General features: G+C 43.9%; 1 protein-coding gene across 4 annotated transcripts in view; it reads right to left on the minus strand.

Annotated features, from left to right (window-relative positions):
• Window positions 1–1,704: 1,704 nt before the first annotated feature.
• Window positions 1,705–27,342, minus strand: part of SGSM1 (small G protein signaling modulator 1) — an 82,683-nt gene continuing 57,045 nt past the window's right edge. For 3 of the 4 annotated variants that reach the window (XM_029227668.1, XM_029227652.1, XM_029227643.1), the window contains 10 exons: window positions 25,697–25,825; window positions 20,617–20,799; window positions 19,292–19,360; window positions 17,385–17,975; window positions 15,479–15,603; window positions 13,170–13,252; window positions 9,747–9,856; window positions 8,318–8,414; window positions 7,053–7,220; window positions 1,705–4,114 (listed from right to left, as the gene is read on the minus strand). In XM_029227668.1, coding sequence (XP_029083501.1) covers window positions 4,026–4,114; window positions 7,053–7,220; window positions 8,318–8,414; window positions 9,747–9,856; window positions 13,170–13,252; window positions 15,479–15,603; window positions 17,385–17,975; window positions 19,292–19,360; window positions 20,617–20,799; window positions 25,697–25,825 — 1,644 coding nt within the window. In that variant the 3' untranslated portion in view covers window positions 1,705–4,025. Of the gene's footprint in view, window positions 4,115–6,174; window positions 7,221–8,317; window positions 8,415–9,746; window positions 9,857–13,169; window positions 13,253–15,478; window positions 15,604–17,384; window positions 17,976–19,291; window positions 19,361–20,616; window positions 20,800–25,696; window positions 25,826–27,342 lie in introns of those variants that run through there. The other variant, XM_029227662.1, reaches the window with a different exon arrangement.

A 27,342-nucleotide genomic window follows, 5' to 3' on the forward strand; every position in this document is an offset into this window, starting at 1 on the left:
GAAGAGAGATGACAGAGCAGCCAGAGGGTCTAAACCCAGCAGTATTGTTCTGAATGAGAACAGCAACATTCAGTCAGAAGACATGGCGACGGACAGTGTCCACATGCCCATGGCTACAAGGAAAGGAGGCAGAAGGGGCAGAGGAGAGGAATCGGAGGGATGGGGGAAGGAGAAGATAAAGAAATGGAGGAAAAGATGGAGGAGGTGGCGGAGGAAGAAGAAGAAAAAGGGGGGAGGAGGGTTCCACAGTGACAACTGTGTGTGCCGTACGCATGGCAGCAAAGACCCCTTCTCCATTCCTGCTTCGAGTCACGAAAACGTGCCTAGTGGCCCAAGACTCATCTTCTCACATCTATGCAAGGTGCAAATGCATGTGTTTAGGAAAACCTTTACAGAAGCAAAACATTCTCTTAGGATTTTTTCCCACAAAATACGTCATCCTTTACCGTAAGTCAATAGTGCATGTAACTGCACATTGGTACACACATAACAGGTATGCTGGTGGTACCCAGGTCTGGTGGTGCCAGGCAGCTGCAAGAATAGTGGGGTCCTCCAGGAGGAGGGCCATGTGCACCAAGCTATGGCTGGAGTTGGGGAAATGAGACCAGTGGCTTCAAAGGATGGTCAGAACATCAGGACCAGTCTTTGCTCTCAGAAGCTTCTCCCAGGAAGAAGCAGACCTTTCCACTAAGAGAGCCCCATGTGGGCCAGCAAAAGACAAGTCCCGACCTTCCCGCTGCTGTGTGGCTTCAGACTTACCTCTGCTGGCAATCTTCCAAGAAAGTGGTGACTTGGGCTCAGCCAGGCCACCAATGCCACCTGAAACTCCTTTACTTTGCTGGCTTGTTTGGAAACTAACTTTTTCTATAGAAAACCTGAAGTTTTGATGGGTGCTCATTAGATTAAATCAAGCTTTGCGTCTGCAGCGGAAAACCAGAAGTTTCCCTTGGTGCATGGCTAGAGGCTGCTGGGGGTGGAGATCCATGTGAGGTCTCCATTGCCCAAAGACTGTGGTTCAGAATGGCAGCCGTGAGTGGGAATCATAGATACTGAGGAGATAAGTTGATGGTCTATGGGAACACTGGGGGTGAGAGAGGAGCTAGCTCAGCAGTGGGGATACAGTGAGGCATCAACTTAGAGGTATACTCTTGAGTCCAATGGCTGACCATCTTGGGACCCCTCCTGTGCATGGACCTTGGGATACATGGTAGGCTGTTTGCAAAAATACTCAATTATTTTCGTGCCTGTATTTACAGCCCTTTTCGTTGTCACTTTTCAAAACCTCCCATCAACTGGTGGAATCTATTTCTCCATCCTTTCAATCTGAGCTCAGCCATATGACTTCTTTGACCAAAAGAATATAGTAGAAATAACTTTATGCCAATTCCAATCCTAGGTCTCAAGAGGCATTGCACACTTCTGTTTGCTCTCTTAGAAACTGCCATCATGGCCATGTAAACAAGCCTGAGCTAGCCTAATGGAGGATGAGAGATACATGGCCCAGTTTCTCCCACTATCCTAGCCAACAGCTGGCCAACTGTCAAAAGCAGAGTTGCCTGGCTGGCCATCAGCTGATCAGAGACACACAAAGAAGTCGAGCTGAGACCAGAAGAACCACCCAGCTGAACCCAGCTCATATTGTTGACCTACAGAATCATCACAAGCTAAATAAATGGCTGTTTGAAGCCACTAAGATTTGGGGTGGTTTGTTACACAGCATTACTTGTGGTAACAGCTAACTGATACAAAGGATGAGATGAGATTCACCAGCCTTGAACTTTCAGGGGAAAGACCAGGGAGCTATCATAAGAATACATCCCTCTCTGTGTCTGGGTCACTGAGGTGGGGTGGAGGGTGGGGTATAAGGACACAGTCTTCAGAAACAAGCATTTCTTTCTTTCAAATTAAAAAGAAAATCCCCAAACAAAGAAACAAAAAATAACCCAGGTTCACATGTTTCTGTTTATATATATTTTCTCTATATATAGACACAACTCTGTAGTAAACTGTAACAAGATACGTTGGCAACACTGAGAAAAGGAGGGCACTCCATAGATAAAACAACTCGCACACATACGATTCAGGGACACAAGGACACATACAACGTACAAAGATCCAAATAAACACAGTAAGCCAAATAAATAGGAGTTATTCCAAATCACAACCACGACGCTCTCTGGAACACCACGAGAGAAGGCAGAGAGGAGATTTTGTGCTGTACTTTCAGACTAGTCTGTCAAAAAATAAATAAGAATCGGAAGGTCTAGGACCTGGGTCTTGCTAAAATAACATCCTCTGTAGTGAACAGCTGAATGGCAATATAAACTTTTATCTGGAGGGAACTTTCATACATTTTCTCCCATCTTGGGAAGGTGGGGGACTAGGGCGAGGAGATGCATTTCTCACGGAGCGTTCTTTGGAAGCGAGGGCCATCTAGTCTCATCCATCCTGCCCAGGAGACCATACTCAGGCGGAAGTTCAGTGCAACCTAAAGTGCTGGGTCCAAGGGAAGTGCCTTCACAAGCACGCCAGGCAGGGATTGCTCCCCTTCCTGGTTTCCTCAGGACGGAAGGACTAATGCACTCTCTCTGCGAATGCTTCAAAGTGCTTGACGAGTCTCCTACTCTCTCCAAAATCCTACCTGCCATTCTTGGGATGAGCATCCCTCCCCAACTCTCACTGTTTCTCCCGACGACTCTCGTACACTCTCGGAAGAGAAGGGCTGGCAGGACCACTCTCTTGGGAGGACAGGTAGGCAGGTAAACTAGCTTGCTTAGGGTCTGTTTGGGGATTGGTGACCCTCTGTGTGAAGACATGGAGGGGACCATTTCCAGTCTGCTCTGTGACCCTGGCACCAGTTCATCAGCTGATGTTTCTTTCCCAAGGAAAACACCCGCCATACCCTACCTGGGCCAACCTCTGTCCTCCTTTCCCTCCTTTGTCCTGAGTGAGCAAGGGCACTTAGAGAAAAGCCAGCCTCCCTAAACAAGTGGCTTGCACCAACACACATCTTCCAAGCTTCTGGAACATCAGACCCGATGTATGGAAGGAGAGGCGAGGTCCTCCCTAGGAAGAGAGGAAGGGGATGTGGACTCTGCCCTGCCCCGGGGGCCCCTGAGCAGGACCCGGAAGAGGCCTATCTCATGCTTACAGACACTTCTCACAGGCAGACGTCTTTCTTTAAAAGAAGAAAAAAGTCTCTCCTGGGCCAGGTGGAGGAGAAAAAATGAGAAATATACAACGGTTGAAATCCCGGACCCCAAGAGAGATGTGCAAAGGACCCCATGTGCCTTTTCTAAATGGAAGAAAGTCTCAGGATACAGGCAGCTCAGGTACAAAGAAAGTGGAGAGGGAGATACACTTGTAGCCCCTCCTCCAAGCCAGTGGTTCTCAAATGGGGCTATTTGGCAATGTCTGGAGGTGCTCCGGGATGTCACAAGGGGTTGGGGAGGAGGGTGCTACTGGCATGTAGTAGGTAGAGGCCAGGGATGCTGCTCAAGTTCCAACAGTGCACAGGGCAGCATCCCTCAAAAAAGCATTATTTGTCAACAGTGCTCTGCTCCAGGCCAACCTTCCAGCCACGTTCTGGAACATCTCCAAAGGCCCCTTTCAAAGTACAGAGGTAGCCCCACAGACCTCTCCTATACCAGTTTCCAAAAAGTTCCCTCCCTAAGTCTCATCCGACAAGACAGTTGGAGGGATGGGAGAGAAGAGGGAGGAGACCATTCTGGGGACCATGAACGAAGACGTTCCCTCCGCACACCAACAACTCCCAACTCCCACAAGGGAGAAATCCCAGACTTGGGCAATCTTTGGTCAAACAGAAAAACGTAAGGCTGAACTGAAGGGGCAATCCCTCGATCCCACCTGCCTGGTGGCCAAAGTTGGGGTACTTTCTCTTTGCACAGAGGTCCATGCTCGGGAACAGATGCCAGGACCTTGCTCCCTGGGCGGCCAGGAGGAGAAGCAGGCAGGACAGGCAGGTGGGCAGAGGCTTGGGTGACGCTGCCTGGGTGACATGGTCCTCACTTGTTCTCAATCAGGGTCTGCACCTTGTACACGAGGTCCCGGGCCAGCTTCAGGACCTGTTTGGTGTTGTGTCGCTCAGCCATTTCTGAAAGAGCGGAAGTAAAATCTCATGAGCCTCCTTCTGTGTCCATCCTCGGGACGCACTTTCAGTGCCCAGAGAGGTCTCTGGGGCATCCCCATCATCATCATCATCTGGCATCACCCCCAGGGCAGTTCTGGAAGCAGAGACTTTGGGGAAGGCCTGCAACTCCAGACCTCGGTTTTCTCATCTGTAAAATGGGAACCATAACAGTACCTACTTCACAAGGTTACTGTGAGATCAAACGAGACGAAGCTGACTCTGTGTGTGTGTTTAAAAAAAAAATTAGGTCCTCCCACCACCCTCCTACAAACATAATGACTGGACACCTTTTAAGAAAGCAATGCCAGGCACATGGTAGATGCTTAGAAGTAGAGAAGGAAGGAAGCAACAGAAGGAGAGGGGGAGGGGAGGGGAGAAAGGACCAGTAATCACTTTGTCGAGAGTGACACAAAATGATCAGCTCTTCAAAGCAGAATAATCCTAAACTTAGACATTTATCATAAAGAACTCATTTGGGGACTTCCCTGGTGGTCCAGTGGTAGTCCCCACCTTCCAGTGCAGGGGACATGGGTCTGAATCCTGGTCAGGGAACTAAGATCCCACATGCCACGGGGCAACTAAGCCTGCGTGCCACAACTACTGAGCCCACATGCTGCAAACTACAGAGCCCACGCGCTCTGGAGCCTGCGCACCACAACTAGAGAGAGACAACCTGCATACCACAGCTAGAGAGAAGCCCGCATGCTGCAACGAAAGATCCTGCATGCCGCAACGAAGATCCTGCGTTCTGCAACTAAGACCCGACACAGGCAAGTAAATAAATAAATAAATAAAAGTTGAAATAAAAACAAATAAAAATAGGGATAAGTAACATTAAAAAAAAACCTCAGAAAAACAAAACAAAACAAGAAAGAAAGAAATGATTTGGTAGAAGAAAAACAAACAAACAAGAAACACTAACACCGTGGTTCCCAAACTGGGTGCTGAGGAATCCCAGGGTGCCACAGTGAACACATGGAAACTTTGAGGGAAATACAGCTATCTTCCACATCTACTGAACACCACATAAACTGCTAATGCAAGTGAGTTTGCAAATTTCATGACATTCCTATTAACGGCTTTCTAGCTTTGCAAAAACTAGGTTTTCAGCAAGCAGTTGCCATGATAAAAGCAACTATCATGTGAAAATCACTGTGGAATAGGAAATGAAGGTGGTGGGGTTCAAAATGATTCCAAGGTTTGAGAAGTTGTGCAAAGCCCAACAGGTGAACACACCCATTAGTAACTGTACTTATTTATTTATTTATTTATATTTATTTATTTTGGCCACGCCGTGTGGCGTGTGGGATCTTAGTTCCCTGACCAGGGATTGAACCCATGTCCCTTGCATCAGGAGCACGGAGTCTTAACCACTGGACCGCCAGGGAAGTCCCAGTAACTGTACTTATTTAAATATAAAATACGATTTTCTTTTGACTTACACGTATTATTTTTTCAAATGGCTACTAAGTTGTTAGGAGAGATATACTTATTAGGTGGTTTGGACCTAACTAGTTAGTGAATGGAACTTTTGGTCCGAGTGCCACGAAAACTTTACGGAGACATCAGGGGTGCCATGAACTGAGAAAGTTTGAGAACCTCCACGCTAAGACAGGAATTGCTTTGGGTTCTCAATCACACCCTCAAACTGAAAACAACCTAGATGCCCAATCAGAAGGGATGGTTCAGTAAGTTATGAACAGTCACTTGAGGTATATTCTGCTGTCTTAAAAAATGATTATATAGAAGATGGTTTTTAAAACATTAAGTGGAAAAAACCCTAGATACAACTGGATTCTGAAATGGTAACAACATAAAAATATCCATTACTTTGGGAAAGACTAGATGGAAAAAACATTTTTTAAAAAATGAACCCACTAAGTACAGCGTGGTTTCCTGGACTGGATCCTGGAGCAGAAAAAGGACATTAGTTAAAAACCAAGTGAAATCAAGTCAGTCTGTAGTTTAGTTGATAATAATATATCAATATTAATTGCTTTGTTCTACAAATGTACTAGGATCAGGTAACATATTAACATTAGGGGCAGCTGGGTGAAGGGTATTGGGAACTCTCTGTACTATCTTTGCAACTTTTCTCTAAATCTAAAATTATTCCAAAATAAAAAAGCTTCTTTAAAGAAAACTAATAATGTTTCCAGTGTAAGGTCATCACAGGTGGCTTTTTTCTTCTTTTGCTTTTTCCAAAACCTTCCTTAGTTTAAGAAAATGTTTTAATAGTGATAATATTGATAGTAGCAACAGCTTCTATTCATAGTAACAGCTATGAGCCAAGTACCATCTGACTGATGGGCTTTATATCCTTGTGGTCTCATTGAATCCTCCTGACATCTCCGTGAGGGAGGTGTTAGTACCATTTTATCCCCAAGGACTCTGAAGCCCAGAGATATAAAGTCACTTGCCCAAGTCACACAGCTCCCAGGTGGCAAGGCTGGGATCAGAATCCATCTCTGTTTGATTTCAAAGACTGTGCCTTTTTCACGCCATTTCAACTGCTTTCCCGTATCTGCTTTCCCTACACACGCCAACCTTCTGAAGAAGACACTGTTACTCCATCTCCCACGTGAGGAAGCAGATGTTTAGAGAGGGGAAGCGGTGTGTCCATGGCACAGCTGATTCACGGCAGAGCCAGGGATGCCCCCTGAGCCTGATTTCAACACCTAGGCCCCTTCTGCCAGATCCCTGAGAAAAACACACAGGGATCACTCAGCATTACAAGATGTTAACTCATCCACTTGGAAATAGCTGCAAGAAGTGGGGAGAACCCTCCTCCATCCCCTTCATGGTGCATCCGTCTCAGTGACCCTCCATCCCTCTCCAGGCCCCAGGAAGGGGCCCTCCAGAAGCCTGCATCCCTCAGATAAGACCCTGGTCACATGGATACCATTAAAAAATTTGATGATGTCTGTGAAATCCATGTTGTTCTCCAAGATGATGTCACGGTAGACCTCCACCAGCGCCAGCGCGATGAACAGGACATAGTGGGCGGACGACACGTGTTTGGCTGCCCAGATGGTCTCCCAAACAGAGAAGACGTCATCATAGATGAGTTCTGCCGGGACACCAACACACACACGCAGGGGAAGGGTCAGTCACTGAGCTCACGGTGCTGCCCTCCCTCCGGAAAGATCCCGGGCCAGCCATGGTCCGCGCTTCTGTCCTGGAGCAGTGGACAGAGCTCAGGCCAGGAGACAGGAGACCTGGACGCTGTCATTTGACAGAAGCCTCAGTTTTCCCCTCTGTAGAATAGGCTATGCAAACCAGGTGGGTTGTAAGTTTCCAACTCTGACATCCTGTAAGTGGAGGAACCGGGCACATGCAGATTTGATTTACATTGACCTGTCCTTGCCCTGCCCCTTGGTCAGTGTCCCCCTCTCTCCCTGCTCCCTCCATCTCTTTTAGCACCAATGGGGGTATCTCCTTTTCCCCCTGCACCCAGGCAGAGCTGGCTGCTGCCTCTGGGTCTGGTAAAGAGATAGAATAGAGCAATGATGAAAAGTAAGGCTTCCTATGTCCAATAAACTCAGTCTGAATCCTGGCCCCATCACTTACTAGTAAGGTGACCTTGGGCTAGTTACTTCCCCTCCATGAGCCCTTCTCCTTCCTCGTCTGTAAGTGCGGTGATACTAACAGTAATAAAGGACTGAAGAAATAATACATAGAAATGGCTCAGCACAGTGCCTGGACCTTAATAAACACCTCCATACAGGTTAGATATTATTAGCATCACCCCAAATTGGCATGACAGCAATGCACTGTGTCAGACATCATTTTTAAGTCGCGTGTGAAAGATGCTCTATGGGCTTCCGAGTTCTTGGCCTCTGATAAGCAGCTTAATAGAATGGAAGGGAACTGGGCTTAGGTAGACAGAGTGGGGCTCAGATCCTGGCTTTATTATTCCTAGCTCTGAATTTAGTTCTTCTCAATCTTAGTTTCCTCATCTGTAAAATGGGGATTGTGACAACACCTACTGCATAGTGTCTCTGCAAGATAAGTTGGGTGAACTGATAGTCAGAACTCAACAAATGGGCATTACTCTCTTCCACTGGCTTTGTTACAACACCTCCCAGCCTCACCTCCCTGGTACCTTTTCCCCTGAGATTCTGCTACAAAGAGTCTGAGAACAAGTTTCCAGTTTGAAGTCTGTACCTCGCTTGAAATCCAGCAGGAACCAGCGGTAGCAGAAGTAGAAGTGAGTGTAGTCCCCATTCTGATGCATCAACTCGAAGAGCTCTGAGTCCAGGATCTGTCAGAGAAAGGAAAGATAGGCATCAGTCTCCTGGGCAAAGGCTAGACTAGAGGGGACAGCTGAATAAATGATGCTACATCCCCACACCAGATACCATACAGCCCTTAACAACCAGGTGGAGTTTAAAAATGGGCAAAGGGTTTGAGGTGCAAGTCAACCTAGCTCAACCTAACCCCATCATTTCTCTAAAGAAGATGTGCAAATAGCCAATAAGCACGAGAGATGCAACAAATGGGCATCATTAGCAATTAGGAAAATGCAAATCAAAACCATAATGAGAGACCACTTCACATGCACTAGGATGGCTATAATAAAAATGACAGACAACAAAGTGTTGGTGAGGATGAAGAGATACTGGAACCCTTATATGTTGCTGGTGGGAATGCAAACTGGTGCAGCTGTAATTCCACTCCTAGGTATATCTCCAAGAGAAATGAAAACCTATGTCCATATAAAAACTTGTACATGAATGTACACAACAGCATTATTCATAACAGCAAAAAAGTGGGAACCACTCAAGCGTTTATCAGTGGATGAATGGATAAACAAAATGTGGTCTATCCATGCAATGGAATATTCGGCAATAAAAAGGAATGATGTACAGATATATGCTATAACATGGGTGGACCTTGAAAGCATGATGCTAAGTGAAAGAAGTCAGACACAAGAGGCCACATATTGTGTGACTCCATTTATATGAAATGTCCAGAATAGATAAATCTATAGAGACAGAAAGTAGATTAGTAGTTGCCAGGAGCTGGGGAGGGACTGACGTTAATGGGTATGGGGATTCTCTTTGGGGTGATGAAAGTGTTCTGAAATTAGATAGTGATGATGATTTCACACCCATGAAAATTCTAAAAATCACTGAATTGAACATTTTAAAAGGGTGAATTTTATGGTATATGAATTGATCTCAAAAAAGGTGTGTGTGTGTGTGTGTGTGTGTGTGTGTGAGAGAGAGAGAGAGAGAGAGAGAGAGAGAGAGAGAGAGAGAGAAAGCGAGAGAGAGAGAAATATACTCAAATATTTCTTTGCAGAAAAGGACCAATACAATCAAACATCCTCTTAAGGGCGAGGGCCATGTCTTGTTCATCGGTGTAGCCACAGTGCCTGAACCAAATAAATGCTCAGTGAGAATGAATGTAGTGGAGTTGAGCTGTTGAGTGAAGGTTGAGTTGAATTGAGTTTTTTAGTTTAACTCAACTGGGCTGAGTTAAGTAGGATTGAGCGACTGAATCAAGTTAAACAAGGCGTGGCTATTAAGTTGGCTTGCGGTCCATTGGGCTGAGCTGGAATGTTATATTATTGAAAAGCACAAGGTCTTACCTGGATTAGCGACCTCATGTTGGCAAAGTGCGTGTCCATGGCGCCTCCGTGGGGGAAGTTCTGGTTCATCCTCTTCATGAGCTCGGTGAAGCAGCTGAAGGCAAGCGCCTCTGCGGGAAGAGCACAGGAGGAACAGTCAACTGCGCCACTGCCCAAGGAACCCGAGGTCCCAAAGTGATGGTCCGAGGCCCTGAGCTGGTTCACAAAGTCCACAGCCAAATGAGAAACATAAGGACAATGGAGTACAAATGTATACCATTTCAAGGAACACTCTCCAATTAATTACATACTTCCCACCTTTAGAGGTACTGAAGTGTTTTATTTTAGGAAACAATGGTGACAGCAAAATGCTCTGTTTTAAAGATCCCTATTTGCTATAATGAAAAGTTGACAATGTTTGGTCCCAAACTTTTTGAAAAAAAAATTCTACAGGGTTCATGAAATTCTCATGTCTGGGAACCACTGTATTAAAAGAGCAATTGTTAATATTGGAAGGGTGTTTGCAGGCCTTATGCAAAGAAAGGGTCAAATAACATTGGGAAATGCTGCTTAGAGAGCCACTACCTATATTAAGAATGAAAAGGCTCTGAGAAGTCATGTAATTTAAAAAATCTTTTATATTGTTCAACCCAGTGTTTAAAAAATTTATTTGAAAATAGTACCTTTTTTCTCTCTTAACACCTAGTAACTTTGGGGAAAGTTATGAGAAGGTTTCCAGAGGCACAGTAGGATCTCATTTACTTTTTAAAAGACTTTATTTTTCAGAACAGTTTACATTTACAGAAAAATTGGGAAGAGTGTACAGAGAGTTTCCATATACCCCACACCTCGTTCCCCCTATTACTAACATCTCCCATTAGTATGGTACGTTTGTTGCAATTAATGACCCACTGATGATACATAATTGACTCAAGTCCATAGTTTTTTTATCTTAGGTCCTTTTTCTGTGCCAAGAACTCATCCAAGGACTACATTACATACAACTGTCATCTCTCCCTAGGCTCCTCTTGGCTATGGTAGTGCATCAGGCCTTCCTTGTTTTTGATGACCTTGATAGTTATGAAGAATACTTGTCAGGTATTCTACGGGATGCCTCCCTATTGGAATTTATCTGATGTTTTTCTCATGATAAGACTGGAATTATGGGTTATTGGGAGAAAGACGTAGGTAAGGTGCCATTTTAATCACATCATATCAAGGGTATACTGTATCAATGTGATTGAGGATGGTTGATGACCTTGGCCACCTGATAGAGGCAGTGTTTTCAGGTTTCCCCACTGCATAGTTTCTCTCTCACCTCCCACCCCCTTCTACACTGAACTTTCTGGAAGCAAGTCACTATGCTCAGCTCTGAAGAGTTGGGAGCTATACTTCCCATTTTAAAACAGCCTTACTGAGGTTTACGTACCATAAAATCCACTCTTTTAAATGTATAATTCACTGGTTTTAGTATATTCACTTCTGTGAACCAAAATCTCTAATTTCAGAACATTTTCATCACCCCCAAAAGACACTCTCTCTATATCAGAGGTCATCACCTATTTCCCTCTCCCTGCAGTCCCTGTCAACCACTAGTCTATTTTCTGTCTCTACAGATTTGTCCCTTCTGGCAGCAATCTTATTTTAATGTTGCTAAAATGCCCAGCTTCTCACATGCTCTTGGAGGCAGTTTTCATATCTTACTGGTTTCCTCATTAATAAGTTGAATAAAATCTTTGTCATGTGTTTATTTTATTTGTATGAGAGAGACACATTAACTTTTTGAAAATTATATTTTATCAGTTCTGAAGGTCATCCACTGAGATGTTTGAGGGGATTAATCCAATGGAGACAAATTAAATCAATTTACCTGTACATCCTCGGTGGCAACAGAACTTTTTCTGACCCTCTAGTTTTTTTTCTTTTTCTACTGATGTTATGTATTTGTTTTCACTTCTGGCTTGTATATCTTAAATAAGTTAATCTGAATTGGTGGCAGCAATGACTGGGGATTTGCTCTTATGGTCTGCCTATTTGGTGATCTCTGTTGGGTGTATAATGAAAGCCTATTCTCTGTTGGGTGAGAGATGACAGAGAATCCAATTTTGTCGTCCTTTTTTCTTTGTTGTTCTTTCTTTTTTTTTTTTACCTGTTTGTCTATTTGCAAACTCAAATCAATTAAGAATTACATGCTCACTGGAAGAAAAATAAGTTCTTGTGTTTCTGGTTCACTGTTTTCAGCAGTGTTTTATAGTTTTCGGTGTACAAATCTTGCACTTCTGTTAAATTTATTCCTAAGCATTTTATTCTTTTAGATGCTATTGAAAATGGAATTGCTTTCCTAATTTCATTTTTAGATTATTCATGGTAATTGTATAGAAATACAACTGACTTTTATATAGGTCCTCTATCCTGCAACCCTGCTGAACTTGTTTATTAGTTTTAATGTGTTTTGGATTCCTTAGGATTTTCTATAGGCAAGATCATGTCATCTGCAAATATACATGGTTTTACTTCCTTTCCAATCTGGATGCCTTTTATTTCTTTTTCTTCCCTAATTGTAAAGGCGAGGGCCTTTTGTGGCAAAAGTGGGCATCTTTGTCTTACTCTTGATCTTAGGTGAGAAGCGTTCAGTATTTCACCATTGAGTATGATGTTAGTTGTGGGTTTTTCACAGATGCCTTTTATCACATTGAGGAAGTTCTCTTTTATTCCAAGTTTGCTGAAGTTTTTATCATGAAAGGCTGCTGAATTTTGTCAGATGGCATCTCTTTGTCAACTGACATGATTATGTGATTTTTGTCCTTTATTCTATGAATGTAGTGAATTACACTGATTGATTTTCATACACTGAACCAGCCTGGCATTCCTGGGATAAATCCCATTTGGTCTTGAAATATAATCCTTTTTATATATTGATGGATTCTAGTTTGCTAGTGTTTTGTTGAGGATTTTTGCCTTTGATTTCATAAAGGATATTGGCCTGCAGTTTTCTTTTCTTGTGATGTCTTTGTCTGGTATTGGTATCAGGGTACCAGTGGGTCCTCATATAAGGACCTGCCTTATAGGATGAGTTGAGAAGTGTTCCCTCTTCTCTGTTTTACAAGAGTTTATGAAGTATTGGTATTCATTCTTTGTTAAGTGTTCGGTAGAATTCACTAGTGAAGCTGTCTGGGTCTGAGTTTTCCTTTGTTCTCACTCATGTTTATAAAACCAGTGGCTAGCAAAAGCTTGGATGGGTGTTGGACACCTGGAAATAAGTGTTGGTCAACATGGAATAAGAGAACTTTTTATTTCACTAGGACCTTGATGTGTTCACTGGACAGGTCTTCTGAGCACCTGTACTGACCCATTCCATGGAGTCACAGAGTCAGGTTAACCTCTCTTCTGTGTAGTGGGAAGGAAACTGCATCCCCAGGTCTGGGGCAGGGAGGATACACTCACCGTCATCCAGAATGACCAACAGTGGAGCCAGGAGGTCACACATACCCTGGACATAGCCGATATCAATGTGCTGCCAGATGTAGCTACAAGAGAGACACAAGATGCCCAGTGATGGCCCCCACAATATGCCTCTCCAACCCCCTCCTCCTTTACCTCCATCCTGGTTTGGTCCCCATCTCTCACCTGGACCACTCCCTCAACCTCATGCCTGCATCCCCATCCCCAGTCTCACTCTCTTCAAACATCCTATGCTCAGTCACCAGGATGTCCTTCTTAAAGCTCAGCTCAGGGAGACCACTACATGCTCAAAAACCCCACTGCATGACAGGACAGTGTCCATACTCCTTAACTGGGGGTCCAAGGAGTTCATAGTCTCCTCCCAATCCCTCTTTACAGTCTCACACATCACTTCCCAGTGCTTCTTTCCCTCCAGCTGCAGAGGTATTTACCTTTGTACAAATAAAGCATACATTCATGCCGCTGTGCTTTTGTCCCAGCAGTTTCCTCTGCCTGGAATTTCCATCTGTCCCTTAATAATAATAACTAATATTTACTAAGCATTTACCGTATGCTCTGTCCACTATACATGTACTGTTTCATTTAATTCTCAAAATAATCATATGACAAAGTTACTATTATTATCCCATTTCACAGGTAAGGGTAATGAGGCACAGAGAACCAAGTGACATGCACCAGGTCATACACCTAACAATAAATGGTAGAGACAGGATTTGAACCCAGGTGGCCTCACTCCAGAGTATATGCCCTTAACTTCAGTGCTAAATGATTTATTTCTTCAGTGTCTTCTCTTTTTGCCAAAATTCATCTTGAAGGTCACACCACGGTGAGGCCTTCCGTGATGTCTCCTGGTGCCATAACTAGGTAAAAGTCAGTCTATCCTTCCTTCCCCCCCAGCACTATTTAATTTTAAGGTAGCATGCTATATTAAAGTTAATTATGTTTGTATCTCATCAACTAAATTTTGAGTGGCAGTAATTGCTTGGGAGACCATAAGACAGAATAGTTAAGAGGTGGTGTCTATTAATAAGAACGGTTTGAACAGGGTTTGGCAATCCTTTTCTGAGAGGTCCAGATAAGAAGTATTTTCAGCTGTGTAGGCCATATGTTCTCTTTCTCAACCACATAACTCTGCAGAAGCAATCACAGATAATACGCAACCAAATGGGCATAGGTAAATTCTAAAAAAAATTTTATTTACAAAAGCAAGTGGTAGGCTGGATTTGGCCCATGGGCTGTAGTAGTAGTTTGCAAACCCCTGAGTTAGAGTAGCATGTAAAGAAGTCCAGGATGCACTGTTGAGTGTAAAAAGCAAGTTGTAGAAAAATAGTTTATAGTATAACCCAACGCAGATAAACATTTTTAAAAAATTAAAACGTGTGCATTCATATTATATTATACTATATATTACATAGTATAACTATATATTATATAGTATAATTACATGCTATATATTTATATAGCATTATATTACATTAAATATTAATTACTAAATAAATATCAATATATTAACATGTGTATATTCATATTATACTATATATTTATATAATTATATACTACATATGAAGGATAATTATATATGTTATATAGTATAACACTGTATATTATATAACATACTATCTATTATATATGTGTATACATAGATATCTCATATACATGGCTTGGGAGGATATTCACTAAACTGTTAGCAGTAGTTTCTTCTTCTAGGTGAGTGGCATTAATGACTGGATATAAATGGAGAAGTTTCTCTTTATACTTTATGAACTTCTGATTTCTTTGGTTGATTCAGGTTTTTAATAAGCATGGGTTACTTTCATATATCAAGAAATAAAATATTTACTATTTAATGAAAAGTAACAAGGAGCCCCAAATCCTGGCTTAAAGAAATAAAGCAGAGATTCTAGAGTCCGAGAGAAATGGGTGAGTTCCCGTACAGCTACTGCCCACCTGGAGGGACCCTGAGCAATGCGGTACCCCTCTGAGCCTCCATTTCCTCACCTATAAAAGGGGATAACACTTACCTCATAGGCTTGTTGTGAGGACCAAGTGAAATGATGTTAGTAAAGGGCTCAGGACAGTGCCTGGTATACAGTAGGTGCTTAATAAATGTTCTCTATTATTATCATTACTATAATTGTTATATAATTGTCAGGATGGGCTGGAATGAGATTCAAGGCGGGCATGGTGCCAACTGCAGAGAGTGCGATTCTAAATGGGCTCCCTGTAGCCCACACCTGTGCCATCCCCTCCCGATCCCTGACTGATCCATCCCCCCCACCCACCCCGGCCACCTGCACATGATGTTCCGTAGCTTCTCCAGGTTGGCGGGTGTGAAGTACCAGTAGTTGCGGTCACACCTCTGCACGTCCTTCTCGATGCGGTGCAGGTTCACTGTGTACAGATCCAGCAGCTCTGGCTGCGGGCCCCCAGGAGGGGAGGAAAAGAACAATTACACCCCAACTCCTCACAGAGGCTGTCTTCCAGAGATTCTCTTTCCTCCTCCTAGCCCTCTCCTGTCATCACTGAAAAAAACTTCCTCTACCTGGACCAGTCAGATGTTCGACTTTATTTTTGTTGCTATTGTTTCCTGAGAAAGCCTCTTTCACTTTGTATGATGAAAATTCTCTTTATTTTTTTCCTTTATAAAGCAACACAATCCTGGGACTTCCCTGGTGGGCCAGCGGTTAAGACTCCACACTCCCAATGCAGGGGGCCCCTGTTTGGTCCCTGGTCAGGGAACTAGATCCCGCATGCTGCAACTAAGAGAGCCCGCAGGCTGCAACTAAAGATTCTGCACACCACAACGAAGATCCCACAAATGGCAATGAAAATCCCGCATGCCGCAACTAAGACCCGGCACAACCAAATAAATAAATATATTTAAAAAAATAAACGAAAAAAAATAAAAGAACACAATCCTATGAGATGTATAGAATTGCTATCCCCATTTTATAGATGAAAAAAGTAAGATTGATATATATATGTATATATATGCTACAATATATATGTAGCAAACTAATAAAAAGCAAACGAAGAAATGAAAATACTTCTAGGAAAAACAAAATTTTTTGCAGGAAAGAAAAAACATATACAGGTTACTACATGGATTATGCATTAAATTCTTATAATAATATAACCACCGAACAGTCATTTAACTAAAATTACTATGACCATAGTGAATGGGTGGGGACTGTGGGACGGTTTCACTCGTGTGGTGAGGGGGCAGCGGGGGGTAAGGAAGAAGACTGAATCCTCTTCCTCCACAGTGGGAAGTCAATAGATGTCAAAAACTGAAGAAAAACAAAAAAAGATCAGTAAGTAGCAATACAAGTGTATTATTTACAGACATGAGGGTAAACACCAGATAATTGGGGCAGAATAAGTAACTACTACTGCCTCTGGGGAGAGCCTAATGGGCAGAGGTGGGGCAGACAACTTCCAGTTTTTGGATCCAGCCTTGTCTGACTGTTTGACTCTTTGTGATAGATATAAAAAGTCCTTTAAAAGAAAATGGATAGGGCTTCCCTGGTGGTGCAGTGGTTGAGAGTCTGCCTGCCGATGCAGGGGACACGGGTTCGTGCCCCAGTCCGGGAAGATCCCACATGCCACGGAGCGGCTGGGCCCGTGAGCCATGGCCGCTGAGCCTGCGCGACTGGAGCCTGTGCTCCGCAACGGAGGGGGCACAGAGGTGAGAGGCCCGCATACCGCAAAAAACAAACAAAAGAAAATGGATATACAACACCTGGCCCAGAAAAACCTCCCTTTCAGTTGATGTCCTTTGCTTTGGGCTTTTTGGCAAGAAAGTAAAATATTTAAAAGATATTGGACCTGAGTGTAAATCAGGATGCTCACCATCAAGGTTGCTATTGATCGCTATGGGCTGAGCACAGAGGACTTGACTCACTAATTCTGAAAACAACTCAGGGAGGAAGGTATGAGATAGATAGGGAAACTGAGGCTCAGAAAGATAAAGCGATGGACCTAAGCTGGGATCTGAACCCAGCACTGTTTGTCTGCAAAGCCTGTGTTCTTTAAGTATTATATTATCTTCTCTCCCAAATGGGTTTCTACAGTGAACCCTCCGTGATGGGAAAAGGCAATGAACCAGAGGTTGTTCTGGATAACTGAGGTTTGTGGGACACTCCCACCCTCCTGAGGCTGCAGAAAATTGAGTGGAGGAGAATCCTGGTGACTTACAGAGTAGGTGACGCCACTAGAAGACACAGGGGATGCCTCGTTGTTGGCAGAAGTGGTCACGGCCAGAGAAGCAAGCACGGGGAAGAGGCTTTCCATCTCGGGCTCCTCTGAGAGGTCGTCCTCACTGCCCACCTGGCTCTGCTTCCCCACCTCGATGCCCCTCCAGCCCTCCATCGCAGGGCCCTCCCTTTCGGGCAGAGCTACATCCATACTGCCAGTGATGGACACGAACTCGTCCATGCTCCCGTTGGCCAGGAGGTCGCTCTCCAGGCTGTCCTGCACAGCCAGCTCCTCACGGGGGGCCTCGTCCCGGGAAGTGGTGGCCTCGCTGCTCTGCCCGTCATCCACACCGCTGTCCCTGTGTCGAATCACCAGTGGGGCAGGGCGCTGGGCGTCCATGACGCTGTCCTCCGTGCTCAGGCTGGGTTCTGAGTGCTCCGAGAGGCCCGAGGAGAAGTTGTGGGAGGAAGGGTGGCCGGAGTCTGGGGAACAGGTGCCATTCACCAGGTTCCCGTTGGGGATCTTGGGCTGCTTCTCCTCCAACCTGCATTCTGCCTCCACCTGCTCCACCTCGTCCACAGACTCGAAGACCTGCAGACCAGGTGCACAAAGACAGATGGACTAGGATGTCTATTGTGGTGCTACTTCCAGCAGCAGCCTGAATATCCATCCACAGGGGACTGGTTCAAATACGGAACATGCCTGCAGGGGAACACTACACAGTCAGTAAAAAGACTGAGGCAGAACAAGGTGTAATATATGCTCCCATGTGTAGAAAATAAAAAATTGCTCCATATGCACACATAAGCATAGAATAATCCAGAAAGAAACAAGGAAGCACTGCAGTTGACTCTGAGGATGAATATCTTTTATCATACAAAATTATGTGCACATAATTTTTTTAAGTAAAAAAATTAGTTAACCACATAAGGAACAGGCTAAAAAAGCATCCATGTGGTGGACTATTATGGATCAATTTTCAAAATTAGTTAGATGTATATGAAGTATTATGGAAAAGTCTCCAGGACACATATCTAAGATTTATTTGTGGTTCTTTGTGTCTTTAGGCCATATCCCATCAAGGCAGACTGTATAAGATCATGTCCCAAGATCACTTGAAATATTTCTTCTGTGTGGTTATGTCACCAACTTGATTTACTGTTAATTTCATGTGCTTCTGGTTTTAAAAAGATTTCTTTTCGATTAAATTGCTTTTGGAGTTACCTTACCTAACTCCAAAGTCAAAACTAGAAAACAAAGTACATTCAGGGAAATGTAGCTTCTTTCCCTGTGCCCCTCACCCCACTTAAGTAACCATTTGTTCAGTTTCTGGTTTATCCTTCCATCATTTTAGAAAATAGATGCAAATACATACATATATTAATATTTCCTCTGTTTATGCAAAAGGTGACATACTTTGCACAATTTTTCACTGTTTTTTTCTTTAATATTGAGTGAGAATGTGTTAACATTTCTTTGCCCTGAATGAAATGAAAGGCTGTTGAACAATACATCTGATGGTATTTATTTAGAAATTTTAAAAGATTACTAAACATCGCAATATATTACATACTGTCTATGTATTTCTGTGTATGTAAAGGCATACAGAAGGGTCTGGAAGGATACACAGCAAATTGAAGATAGCAATGTTATTTCTAGGAAGGGCATGTGGGGATTAGGGATGGTCAAAGCCAAATTTAGTTTTCTCTGTAATATTTTTATTTTTTTAACAGGCAAAAGAGATTCATGTATTACTCGTGTAGGTAAAACTTCAATTTTTAATGCTAGCATAAAAAGCTAAAACAGATCAACCATGAGTGACCTGTATATGAGGGACCTCCAGTCCCGTTATTCCAGGTTGGAGGGAGGGGGATGGGTGGGGAGGGGCGGGGCCTCCGGGAGGTCACCTGTGTGCTGCTGCTGGAGTCGCTCTGCAGGCGGATGTTCTGGCGGCCCGAACTGCAGCTCTGGGAGGACTGAGAGAAAAAGGGGTAGGATGGAGTGTGGGTGAGGCTGCATCCGGGCTCAGGGTCCCCACATTGAGCTCAGGAGGGGCTGCTGAGCTGGAAGTCAGTAAGTGTGGTCTTATCTCTACCCCTGACTCAGGCAAGTCCCTTCTCAGGGCCTCAGCTTCCTACCTATCAAATAAAAGTGGGGCGGCGGCTCACTCCCTACTCCCTGGAGCCTCCTCGGAGGCCATAGCAGCCACTGGACCTCCACCTCCCACCCACAACCAGAGAACCCCACCTTTAACTGCTCTGCACTTGAGACTTCCAACTAATATTTTAGTTCAACTCAAAGGACTGGTTGTATGCATGTCTATGTTCTACTCCTTCCCTGTATATGTGCTTTTTGCCCTAAAACTTCTAGTTTCTGTCTATCCTGATGCTAAGCTTGGCCAAGTGACCTGCTTTGGCCAGTGGGGTGTTAGCAAACCTGACAGGGCAAACACACAAAAAATGCTTGTGCATTTCTGCTTTCTCTCTTTAAGATCTGCTTTCACTGCAAGAACATGGCCAGGCTAGCCTGCTGGAGGATGAGACGTGAGAAGCAGGGCCGAGTCACCCCAGATATGTGAGAGGCCAACGAAGATCAACAAACCTTTTAGCTGAGCAGAACTGCCCGGCTGATCCACAGACTCATGAGTAAAAAACGCATGTTTACTGTTGGACATCATTGGCTTTGGGGGGTTGTTTGTGACACAGTATTAGTGTGGCAATTGATGATGGATTTACCACTGGTGAAGGGAACTGACTTTCTTTTCACCCCCTGCTTTGGGATGCTAAACTGGAGATTCTATCAGGACAGATATGTCTGACCTGGTCACTGGAGCATTCTTGACATTCCAGAACATTCCTGACAGTACCTGGCACGTAGTAGGTACTCAACAGCATTTGCTGAACAAATGAAAGTCTAACACTGTGCTGGGCACTTTATATATGCAAGCTTGTTTGAGTTGTACACAAATCTCCCCTATACAAATGATCATTCCCATTTCATAGATGAGGAAACTGAGGCCCAGAAGTAAAGGTGCTTGTCTGAGCCCCAGAGCTAAGAAATGAAGGGGCTGGAGTTTGAAGTCAGGTCTGTCTGACTCCAAAGTCACCTTCCACCTAAAAGCCAGGGGTGGGACTCTGTCCCAAGGCCCCAAACACCCAGCCCTCACCCTTCCTACAACAGCCTGATGGAGCAGAGCCCTACCCCCGGCTCCCTGAGGGGAGCCACCCATCACCTCATTGCTGATGGTGGAGTCCCGGTGCATCATCCGGTGCAGGTGGCTGTCCAGGCTGGCCCCCGAAGAGCACTTGGCCAGGGCGGCCGCGTGGGATTCCCGCTCCCTCTGCCGCACAATCGCTTCACAGCCCAGCCACTCGGACATGGTCTGCGCATAGCAGGCATGCATCTGCTCGTCCACCTGCCAAGGCAGATGCACGGTCACCTGGAATGGTGGGATCCCAGGGGACAACCAACCCAACCCAGAAGATGGTGGCTCTGACCTGGGACCCTGAGCCCTAGAAACACCCATACAACATTCATGGAGTTAACATCCAACAGATGTTAACTGAACACCTACTATGTGCCAGGCACTGGCTAGGCCCTGGGGATACACAAAAGTGAGCAAGGCAACTTCTTTCTTTCCATTTTTCCCTCCTTCCTTCCTATCTTCCTTCTTTTATTCATTCATTCATTCATACACTTATTCAAATATTTGTTGACAACCTACTCTGTGCCAGGCAGTATACTAAGCCTTGGGGATACTAAAGTGAGCAGACTGTTTCTTTCCTTCTTTATTACCTTCTTTTCCTTTTTCCTACTTCATTCATTCATTCATTCATTCACTTGTTCATCTAAGTTGATAAGTACCTACTATGTGCTAGGCACCAACCTAGGCATACGAAACATAAGATGAGCAAGATGCCTCATTTGTCCATTCCTCCAGTCACTCAATGCACTTACCAGGGGCCTCCCAGGTGCCCAGCATGGGGGTAGGTGCTGAGAACACAAAGATGAATAAAAGTGACCCTTTCCTTTACTTACAGCAATGGCTTTAGAGAAGGGCCACAGGTTTTTAGTGTTTCCCTTGTGAGATTTCAGCAGAGAAGATCGGAGCTTACTTCATTTCTGTGTTGCACAGCCCAGGTAACTGAGGTTCTGTATCTGCCAGACCTCTGGGCACAAGTGGGGCAGACAAGCTGACGAAAGGGTGTGAGGGGGCAGGAAGGAGAAGAGGGAGGGCAGGGAGCCTGCCCCATGCCAGGGATAGGAGGAGCGGGCGTCCTTTAGCTAGTCAGGGCTTCCAGAGAGAGGCTCTGGGTCCACCCTGCCCAAGCCTGTCATGGGCAGCTCCCTCCCACTGACATCCCGAAGACTCAGCCAAGCCCACTTCCCTGTTCCCACTGCCATCCTAGGCTAGGCTTCCAGGACCCCTCACCCAGATGACCTTCCTTCCTGGTGCCTGCTTGTCCCAGCCTGGCCCCTCCTGTCCATCTCCCACTCGGCAGTCTTCCTCCTGTTTCCTCTCCAGCCCTGCTTCTCACTGCTTCCCCCACCCACCTCGTCCTTTACGTCCCAGCTACCCACATCCGCACGCCCTTCCGCCCCTCCCCACACAAATGCACACAGACACACACACATCGCATCATGCAGGAGTCTCTCTTCCTAGAAGCCCTTCCTCAGTCTCCTCGCCTGGAAAGCAAATTCAAAGAATTCAGGTAGGCTTCTGCCCGGTGGAGGTGCCTCCTCTGTGCTCTTAAAGCCCCTGAGTTTGCCTCCATCTGATTTTGCATGAACCCCCCTAAACTGGCAAAGGCCTTATCTAATGCACCTCTGGGTTCCCAGTCCCGAGCACGGGGCCTGCCACACCGGAATCCTCATGCTGGTCCTGAGATCATTTTCGACAGTTCGTGGCACAGCCTCAGCATATGGAACCACAGTGTGAGAAAGTCTCCATATTCAACTTTTCTGATTATGAGGAAGGCCAGTCTGGCACTACCGTGTCTTTAATCCATCCTTAATACCTTATAATCTCCCTTCTAAACAAAGAGAGAGAGGCCTCAGGCAGCCTGTGACATCTAGGTAGAACTGAATTATTTCATTTTGTCACATTCTATTTATTTTTGGAGTTTCCTTCTCTTTTGGCAAGTCATATTGGTTTTCCATTGATGGCAGGGCTATAAAATGCCTTTTTAAGTAAGTTATATAAATTTTTAAGTGAATCAATTCAGAGACAAATACTTAGTAAATCGTAGCACAGATGGTACACAGACATGGAGTGTAAAGTATCAGTGGGTTTTGAAAACTCATTATGAATAAAAGAATGTAAAATATCTCACTAATAATTTTTATATTGAGTACATGCTGAAATGGTAATATATTGGATATACTGGGCTAAATAAAATATGTTATTAAAATTAATTTCACCCTGATAAAATGACATAGAACCACACACACACACACACACAGAGGAGCGGATGCAAAAACTAATGAAATCCTAGGTTGTACTGTACCAATGTTAATGTTCTATTTTTTTGTTTTTGGGGGTTTTTTTGGTTGCGAGGCCTTTGGGATCTCGGTTCCCTGACCAGGGATCGAACCCAGGGCCCCAGCAGTGAGAGTGCCGAGTCCTTACCGCTGGACCGCCAGGGAATTTCCTTGATATGCTGGTTTTGATAATACACTATATATAATAGTTCTATAAGATGTTTCCATTGGGGGAAGCGGCGTGATGGGTACCTAGGACCTCTGCATCACAACTTTTGCAACTTGGCATGAACTTAAAATTATGTTAAAATTAAAACTTTAAAAATATTAATTGTGTCTGTTTCTTTTTACTTTTTAAAATGTAACTACTAAAACATTTAAAATTCCATATGTGCTACAGTAATGAAGACAGTATGGTATTACCTGAAGATTACTAATTATAGTGTGGAATTAGATCAAAGGCACAGAATAGAGAATCCAGAAATAGACGCCACTCTATAAGCCCCGCTGATTTTTTCTCCTTCACTTTTTTTTAAATTGAGGTATAGTTGATTCATAATATTATGTAAGTTTCAGGTGTACAACACAGTGATTCACAGTTTTTAAAGGTTATACTCCATTCATAGTTATTATAAAATATTGGCTGTATTCCCCGTGCTGTACAATATATCCTTGTAGCTTATTTATTTTATACATAGTAGTTTGTACCTCTTAATCCCCACCTCTATCTTGCCCCTCCCCTCTTCCCTCTTCCCACTGGTAACAACTAGTTTGTTCCCTATATCTGTGAGTCTCTTTCTTTTTTGTTCCATTCACTAGTTTGCTTTATTTTTTAGATTCCAAGTATAAGTGATATCATACAGTATTGGTCTTTCTCTGCCTGACATTTCACTAAGCATAATACCCTCCAAGTTCATCCATGTTGTTGCAAATGTACGTCCAAATGATTTTTCACAAAGGTGCAGAAGCAGTTCAATGGAGGAAGGATAGCATTTTCAACAAATGGTGCTGAAGCAACTGGACATCCAGAGGCAAAAACCAAACCAAACCAAACAAACAAACAAGAACTCTTGACTTAAATGACACACCATATCCAAAAATGAACTCAAAATGGATCATGGACATTTTAGGAAAAAATAGGAGAAAAACTCTTCAGGATTTGGGGCTAAGCAAAAAATTATTAGACTTGACACCAGAAGTACAATCCCTCAGAGGGAAAATTGATACACTGAACCTCCTCAAAAATCTAAAAATTTGTTCTGCAAAAGACCCTGTTAAGAAGACAAAAAGACAAGGTACAGACTGGGGGAATATATTTGCAAATGACATATATGACAAAGAATTAATATCTAGAGCATAAAAAGAACTCCCAAACTCAACCATAAAAAAATGAAACAATTCAACAAGAAAATGAACAGAAGCCATGATCTGACATTTCACTGAAGATTCACAGATGGCAAGTGAGCACGTGAAAAGATGTTCAGTATCACTAGTCAATTGGGAAACGCAAATTAAAACCACAATGAAATACCATGTACATATTCCTGTAAGTGGATAACATAAAAACTAGTGATAACACTGGTGAGGGTGCAGGTGTGGATCACTCCTACAGTGCTAGCGGGAAGATAAAATGGTACAGCCACTGCAGAAGTTTGGTGGTTTCTTATAAAACAAAACAAAGTGTGAACTACCATCGGGCCCAGCAACTGCATTCGAGCATTTATTCCACCTTATGCTCACATGGAAACCTGTATATGAAGGTTCACTGCAGCTTTATTTGTAATCACTGAAAAACTGGAAACAACCTGCCTATCCATCAACAGGTGGAGTTAAACTGTGGTGCATCCATACTGTGGAACACTACTCAGCCGTATAAAGGAATCAAGAACTGATACGCACAGCAACTTAGATGAATCGCTACAGATTTACACTGAGTGGAAAAAGTCAATCCCCAAAGGTTATACACTGTATGATTCCATTCCTACAACATTCTTGAAATGACAAAGTTACAGAAATAGAGAATAGTTCAGTGGTTGCCAGGGGTTAGGGATGGGAGTGAGTGGGAGGGAGGTAGGTTTGGCTATAAAAGGCCATGAGGACCCTAGTAGCACTGGAAATGTTCAGTATGTTGACTGTGGTGGTGATACACAAACCCACACGTGTGATAAAATTGTAGAGAACTAAATAGACACACACACGAGTACAAGTAAAATGGGAAGCCTGATTAAGATTGAGATATATATATACACACACACACACATATGTATAAGGATATATTATACAGCACAGGGAATATGGCCAATATTTTATAATAACTATAAATGGAGTATAATCTATAAAAATTTTGAATCACTATGTTGAACACCTGAAACTAGTATAATATTGCAAATAAACTATCTCTCAATTAAAAATATATACATATTTATTATAAACAACAAAAAAAATGCAATAAAATATGGACTTTAATGTAAAAATAATGATTGATACATTGCCAGTATATCTATGTCAATGTCAATACCCTGGCTGTGATATTATAGTTTTGCAAGAAGTTACCACTGGGGGAAGTTGGATAAAGGATGAGATATCGCTGCGTTATTTCTTACAAGTGCATGTGAATCTATCACTACCTCAAAATGAAAAAAGTTATTCAAAAAAATTACATCTGTGGCGTTTGTTGTGTTTCTATCGGACTGTGCTGCCCCCAAGCTTCCTGACTCCCCAACATCTCCCTGCCCCACCTTGGTCCACCATGGGACCGGAGCTCCCCCAGCCCCACATTACCTGGCTCTTCTTGCTGCCAAAGACCCCACTGCCCATCAGGGGTAACCAACCTCCTTCCTTTCTGTTTCTGTCATCCCAAACTGGTAGTGGCCCAGGAGGAAGGGCCACACGGCTTTGCGGATCTCTGGCTGGATGCCCCCGTAGTAGATGAGACGCAGCAGCTCCCGCTCCTGGTAACTCTGTGGTAGGTGTGGGGAAACAAAGGATTTGCTCTACAGGAAACCAGGGGATGGACTCTGTGACCCAGCAGTCCCGCTTCTCAGACTTAGCCCTCAGTGATCATGCTGTGAAAAAGCAAAGCCACATGGGCCCAGATATCCATCGTGGCATCATACAATAAAGCAAAACCCCAGGAACCCCCATAACTGCCCACCAATGGGGGAATGCTGCATCCCTACGTGGGAATACCACACGGAGAGTAACAGGGCAGCAGGTGCATTTATGAGAACCTACATAAAAGGGCGTTCAGTGTATATTGTTAAGTGTAAAAAATAAGATGCAGAATAGGCCGAGGGTGAACCCATTTTTGTAAAAAACAAAAACAAAACCCAAAGGTCAGAATATAATGAATTAACGTTTCTACTTAATTTTTAGTCAATTGTGTGTACTGTGCTTATTGGGGAATATTATCTTGGAGTTATTAATCTTGACTCAGCACTAAGAAAGTTGTTTAAAGCGAATTAAACGGAAAAGGAGCCGTTTCCAGCTGATTCTTCATACACTAATAGCTTTTGTGCACACAGGAATGACTTTAGCAACTGTTTGCTGTACCGTGGAATAGATCTGTCCTCTTTCTTTTTTAAAATTCATTTCCAGGCAAAGGCTTTGCAGATACAATTTGTCAAGCAGTTGCACTGGGGGACCAGAGGGTCCTATCTGTATGTGTGTGTGTGTGTGTGTGTGTGTGTGTGTGTGTGTGTGTGAAAAGTGCCAATGACTGCCAGAAGGCTACCCTGAAGGGCACTAGGGTCCTGTTTCCTCCCACCTCTTTACTTCACATTATAAAATTAAAAGCATGTTTCACTTCTTAACACTAGTCTTTTTTTTTTTTTAACACTAGTCTTAAATGTACCCAACCACAATGGCAAAACCAGCCATTTTGTTCCTGTTAGGAATTTTTATTCATATTGTATTGACAGCCTTGTCAACGCTGTATAAAAACTAGGGAGCTATTTGGGGCTGAGGCTGTGAACGCTTCATCAAAAATCTGTGTTCTCTTCTCCTGGAGTCCATAGCTGGACTCCATTTCCCAGCCTCCCTTGCAGGTAGGTGTGGCCATGTGACTGGGTTCTGGCCAAAAGGATGTAAGAGGAAGTGATGTAATCCATTTTCAAGCCAGGGCTTTGAAGAAGTACGTGTACTCCCTTCACACTTTCCATTTCCCCTCTGCTGGCTGGAAGCAGATGACCACAAGGCCCCAGAGGATGGTGGGGCCACAAGACTGAAAGATCCCTGACCCTCTAGAGGGAGGAGAGATGCCCACTCACCAGGAATGCCCACCCAGGACTGTTAAGTGAGCAATAAATACACCTCTATGGTGTCAAGCAACGAAAGCAGCGGGGACTACGTGTTACTGCAGCCCAGTCCACCCTGACACAGCGATGCGACCAAGCAGATTGTGAAAGGGTTGCAGGCGTGCTAGATGAAAAATATTCATTTTTGACTATTTATTGTTTCAGCCAATTTGTCCTTAGGA

This window comes from Monodon monoceros, unplaced genomic scaffold (assembly GCF_005190385.1).
Source record: "Monodon monoceros isolate NGI ecotype Baffin Bay Population unplaced genomic scaffold, NGI_Narwhal_1 Super_Scaffold_1, whole genome shotgun sequence".
Taxonomy (NCBI): domain Eukaryota; kingdom Metazoa; phylum Chordata; class Mammalia; order Artiodactyla; family Monodontidae; genus Monodon; species Monodon monoceros.